Source organism: Pinus tabuliformis, chromosome 4_2, assembly GCF_031772625.1.
Source record: "Pinus tabuliformis cultivar Carrire ecotype Pingquan chromosome 4_2, CPIR1, whole genome shotgun sequence".
Taxonomy (NCBI): Eukaryota; Viridiplantae; Streptophyta; class Pinopsida; order Pinales; family Pinaceae; genus Pinus; species Pinus tabuliformis.
In genome coordinates, this window is record NC_142304.1 from 195,875,586 (window position 1) to 195,881,585 (window position 6,000).

General features: G+C 35.4%; 1 protein-coding gene across 1 annotated transcript in view; it reads left to right on the forward strand.

Moving 5' to 3' along the window:
- The window catches only part of LOC149168807 (protein SULFUR DEFICIENCY-INDUCED 2-like), a 48,836-nt gene extending 44,781 nt beyond the window's left edge, over positions 1-4,055 (forward strand). Inside the window, exons 2-6 of the mRNA XM_089424981.1 lie at positions 2,803-3,092; positions 3,186-3,398; positions 3,488-3,643; positions 3,728-3,789; positions 3,896-4,055. Coding sequence (XP_089281107.1) covers positions 2,803-3,092; positions 3,186-3,398; positions 3,488-3,643; positions 3,728-3,789; positions 3,896-4,055 — 881 coding nt within the window. The remainder of the gene's footprint in view (positions 1-2,802; positions 3,093-3,185; positions 3,399-3,487; positions 3,644-3,727; positions 3,790-3,895) is intronic.
- The last annotated feature ends 1,945 nt before the right edge of the window (positions 4,056-6,000 follow it).

Here is a 6,000-nt window from a genome sequence, read left to right on the forward strand (position 1 = left end):
ATAGATCATTGTGGTTGTTTATAAAAATTGGAAAACATCTCTAACATAAAATTTCAAAAGAAAAACTAATTTTGCACCAAAGTCGTGAATTGCAATTTAAACGGAAAATCTCGAGGTGCAAAAGTGTATTTCACAAGCTATGTTGTCAAATCCTGCTACTCGCATAGACTGGTCTTACATACCATGCTACATGTACCTCTAACTTAATCATTTGTTAACCTCCCTGGGGATTTGCAGCCACTTCAAGTAGAAAAAAGGTTTCAAGTTTCAATCCATGCACAGATCTAGATTTAATTGCCTCCGCAAATAAAGGCAATGGATACCCTTCCTTCTAGCAAATAAGGTTTACAATGATTAATAATGGCTTCTATGTAGCATGTGTTTCAGTTTCTACGGCACATTTTGAAACCCTCAACAACTATACTCTCTAATCTCTCATTCTAAATCTCTGCTTTACTACAAAATTAATAAATGGGAGCAAAAAATTAAAGCTGCTTTAATATAAAACTGATGAATGGGAGCAGCAAATTAAATAAAACTATAGATGTATCAACTCATGAAAGCACGCACTCAATTCACACAAAAGAGCCGTCGTTCATAAACTAGTTAACGTTGCAATTATAAATAATAATAGAGGAGGTAGGATTCTCCTCAATCCGAGATCTGACACTGCTAATGGATTCCTCTAGATATGTTCTAACCCTCTGTTCAGGAGGTTCTGTTCGGTTCAATGCCTGAACGGTTGCAATGAGTGTGACGGAACTCGTTCCACGCCTTATAGATACATCCTCATATGCGGGTAGAGGTTAACGCTGCGATAAATGACAAAAGAGTTTGGATCTTGTTTTGAAAAAAGTTGGGTTTTTTGGTGTTTAGAATAGATGGGCAAGTAATCTCACTTATGTTCAAGTAATTTTATGGGTATTCAAATTTCTGGAGGCTTCACCTACAGACGTGTAGTATTTTTGAAGGCTTTCACCTACAACCCTGTAATATAAGAGGATACATGCAATATGAAAACTGTGTTTTTTAAAATTTGTGTTTAGAATCGATTTACAAATAATCCTATGAGTGGTATGTTTTATATTGATATTGGAGAATATCTACGAATTTCATTGTTACTCGAAAAATCAAATAATTGATTAATAGAGCAGTGCAGTAAACATTGAGATTAACACATGTATACTGTAGCTCCCATGCATAAAAGCTTCCAGACAATATAATGTAGCTCCCATGCTGTAGGGCAGGGTCAATATATAGAAGAAGAGGCTATACCCCTGTCGTTTTCATCTATGTCTTCATAGTTTAGTTGGCTCCTCAATTAGAAATGCAGTTTCAAAATGTTAGTGGTTTTTAGTTTGAGTGGTTGAGATGGTGGTTTTTTTAGTTTGAGTAGTTGAGATGGTGGTTTGTTATTCATTCATCAAAGTTCAAGTTTCAAACAACACCAAAAAAATAGACATCTTATTGGAATCTGAATCTCTGTTCTAATTTAGAATGATCAATTATGAGTTTTTAATATATATGGTTATGGTTTATAAGCTGTGGCATAATTGCATGTAACTTGATGTTACTAATTCTCCATTAAAAATTCTTAAAAGAAAAACAATTTAAATGTTTTAAATAATTATATTTTAAATTTTATTAAAAGTAATTAAAATGATCATTTTAAATAATTATATTTTAAATTTTATTAAAAGTAATTAAAATGATCATTTTAAATTATTTAATCGGTTTATTTTAAAACTTAAATTTATTTATATATTTTAAATTGATTTAAAAAAGAAAATAATACTAACTAATCCCACATTTACCATTCATTACTCTCAACGTAAAAGCAGAAAATTTTATTTTATAATCAACTAAATTCGGAGACGTTTCAATCATCTTCAATCGCGTGCAATCTGGCTGTGTGAAAACAATAAATTTCAACCTCAAATAAATATAAGAGGAGATCACTCTTTTACCTAAAATCGTGGAACTTAATTGGGTTATGGGTTTCGCGTATTTTATGTGTATAAAGTAAGGTGACTGGTTGTTATCATTTTATATTTATTAAACAAAAATGATATTATTATTTTATTTTTTTTAATTATTTTATTTTATTATGAATTTAGAATATTTTATAGAAAAAATTTAATTTGTTTAATGTTTATTTCATGTTTATGGTTATTTTATTTTGAAAATATAGATTAATTGATTTGCATAAAAATTTATAAAAATAAAATTTGGGAAAAATAATTTATGAACATAAAATTTTAATATATATATATTAAAAATAATCTTAATTTAAAATTAAAAAAAATATATATATTTCAATAAATAATAATTACGCTATAAGGCGTTCCCCTCTGAAATCAACTCCCTTCTCTGCCCACCTCTCATCTTTATACGCCATAGGATTATATGTTAGATGATTGCAAAGGTTTTAGCTATTAGATTAGAATGGTTACAAAAAATTAGTTGCTGAAACGGTTTGCGCACTGGTCTAATGGTTACAAATTCGTTGCTGAATCCGTCTCAGATCTAGATTTCCAAAAGGTCTCAATTTAATTCGGAGCCAAATGACCACAGGTATTTTTCGAAATTTGTGCTTATCCACTGAATTTTTCTGAGCTGAAGACTCTAGGAGATTCCTTAAACACTGTAATCTGAACGCGTTTAAGTTCATATTATTTAGTGTTACAGATTTCAGACAGTTTCGTGAATCTTTAGTTGAGAATTTATGTTCTCTGGTCTAGAAAAGCAGAGCATAAGGTGTTTGATTTCTAATGGCCGACTACTGATGCAAAAATTGTTTAGGCGAACAGGCGTTTACTGTGCATAGAACTCCTGGCACAAGAACCTTTTTGCACATTTCGGTGAAATGGACTGTAAAATCAAAGGAAATGATAATCGAAGCTGAGTCTTCTCTGTTTTCTTCCAGAAATCGTCGCATTACCCGGTGCTATGAGCAAGACAATGCATTCCCTACTTCTTCTGAGGCAAAGCCAATCGGCTTCTTGAAAACACATGAGAAAATTGATCCTTTTCATGCTCTGTACAAGGTCCCAATTGGAGACACCCCTTACGGTAGAGCCAAGCATCTTCAGGTGAACTATTTTGTTGGATGTTTCTTAGAACATGCTATTTTATTCATACCTTATGTGTGGAAGATCAAATTAATCGAAATTTTGAGGATACAGCTCATGGAAAAGGATCTTGCTGGTGCCATTGCATTGTTTAGAAAAGCTATTAATGTCGGAGACCGTATTGACAGCGCATTGAAGGATATGGCCGTCGTGATGAACCAGCAGAACCGGTCATTGGAGGCCATCGAGACCATAAAGTCCTTCAGACACCTTTGTTCTAAGCAAGCACAGGAGTCTCTTGATAATGTACTCATTGATCTCTTTAAGGTATAATCTCAAACAAATCGCATATTCATAAGCACTATACAGTATATACTCTGCTCTATAACATATTATGTCGTGCGTTTGTATTGCAGAAATGTGGGAGATTTGATGAGCAGATTAGACTATTGAAGCATAAGCTCCGCCTAATTCAGCAAGGAGTTGCATTCAATGGGAAATCCACCAAAACTGCACGGTCAAAAGGAAGGAAGTTTCAGGTTTCCATAATGCAAGAGACCACTCGAATTCTGGTACATAGCATTGACAACCTTCCCCTATTCTTTTAGTATTTCTGCATAATAGTGGTTAAAAGAGAATGTAATGGGTGTTGGCAGGGTAATTTGGGATGGGCGTATATGCAACAACATGACTACTGTTCTGCAGAAATCGTTTATAGGTGGATTTCAATTCAAGATCAATGATTGAATTTTTATTATTCAATTATAATGTTAGAAATAGGAATAATGTGCTGTATTGAAATTTGAATGAATAATTGCAAGCAGGAAAGCACAGGCATTGGAGCCAGATGACAACAAGGCCTGTAATCTAAGCGTCTGTCAAACTCCATTGGTGTTGCAGGGCTTCAAATCTGAGGAAAAGAGTCATACAAATGAGCAAATGATTTGGACAACAGATCTGAGGATCCCATGCTTTCATCCATAATGATTTAATTTCTGCATCACTAAATTTGTAATGAAAGAAACTCAAATCTGTATCAACATGCTGGAGATAAGCCCATCTGATCTACAAGTCATTCATTGTGCTCTCAAACAATTTGCAGTCGCGAGAGAAGAGGAAGAGGAAACAATAGTGTGGTTGAAGGATTTAGGGGATCCTAACAGTTATCTGATGGATTGAGGGAGGGAAGAGGTAATGGCTGCCTTCACCTGCCCTCTTTTGGGGATGTTCCTCCTCGAATGAGTAGTAGTAGTCGTAGGCATCTTCGTATTTATGTTTTGGACTGAATTCAATGGATTAAGTGGTTAAGGAAGATAACAGGCAGTGAATGCTTGAAATATTGAATGTGTTGACACCTAATCTTCATGATTGGGGAATTTGTAAATAAATAAATCAGGAATGTGAACAGTCATCGGAAGATGAACTGAACAATCACTCGTAATGTATATAACAATAACCTACCTATGGAATAATCAGACGAATCAATTTTTTCTGCCTTTGGAGAGTTACTGCCTGGTCTGACATGGTATCAGAGCCAGTTCTAAAAATAGTTGTAACTCCCTTCATTTTTGCCACTGCCTCTGTCCTCAGCGCTGCTCTGCCTCAGTCCTGAAATAGTTTGCCACTGCCTCTATCCTGAGCACTGCCACTGCCTCTGTCCTGAGCACTACCACTGCCTCTGTCCAGAGTGTTGCTCTGCCTCTATCGCTCTCTGAACAGTCAGAGCCATGTCATAAACGTTTCAAAAAAAAGGCGTTATTCTGTGTACATTCCGTTGGAGAAACGGTTTCCTCTTCCACTACGCTACGTCAATGAATCGATTTCAGAGTTGTAGACCTGAGCATTGAAGCGTGCAGGCCATTCATTATTAGTAGAAGAAAAAGAAATAGAGGGTTTCTTTCTTCGAAAGTGGCAGATCGAATCACATTGACTCCAGCCTTGCATCCACCTGACTTGTCAAAGATCTGGAAGATGTTTTTAAGAAATTTGATGCTAACGGAGATGGAAAGATATCGTGGCTGGAGCTCAGGTCGATCGGGTTGCCTCATCCATTTCTGCAGTCATCTGCTCCTGCATACCCGAAGATAATATAGCCGTTGGTTTCTGTAAGTTAAATTCTTCACCAGAACTTGCGCTTTGCCCTTGCTCCGAATTCAAACTGTCATGAATCCCTGAAGTACTAGGTTTTGAGCTTGCAGTTAAAACCTGTTCTACTCTAAGTGGATTCCAAAACTGGCCTGACATGGAATAGTTCCCTTCCCGTTGATTCTCTATTTTGAATTCTCTATTTGCGAATAGTGATGGCTAACCCGTGGTGAATTATTTAAGCATTAATTACTTGGCCAACACGATATGATATTCGAGTAACCAACCGTATTTTCGTTCCAATGACCTCAAGTTGGCATTCAGCATGAAGCTCTTTGCCGTGTATTTCTACCACTACGGCTATTCTTCGCCGTGTTGGAACTCTGCGCCTTCATAAAAATCTATGACAGTCAAAGGGGTTGCATAGAACCGATCTGCATCCAATCAAACACTTTTGCTTGGCCTTTGAGTTCTCGTCTGCGTTGAATTGGATATGGTAGGTTTCTTTCGGTGTAATGGCATATGGTGAGCCCATGGTGCGTTGAGCCTTCTCCATGGATGTTTTGTTGTGCATTACTCCGACAAAACAATGTGCTAGTTATGACAGAGTGAAATTAAGCGTGTTGAATTGATACATTGAATCTGTGTGTTGAACGTTTTGAAGGATTGAACGCTGCTATATCTATATATATATATATATATATATATATATATATATATATATGAATATAGTTTGTAAATATTTGAATGCATTTCTGTAGAATGGAATATGGTGGATATATTATATGAGGATACTTTTATAAACATTGGAGGGATTTGAAGAAACAGTACATAAAAGTATTTG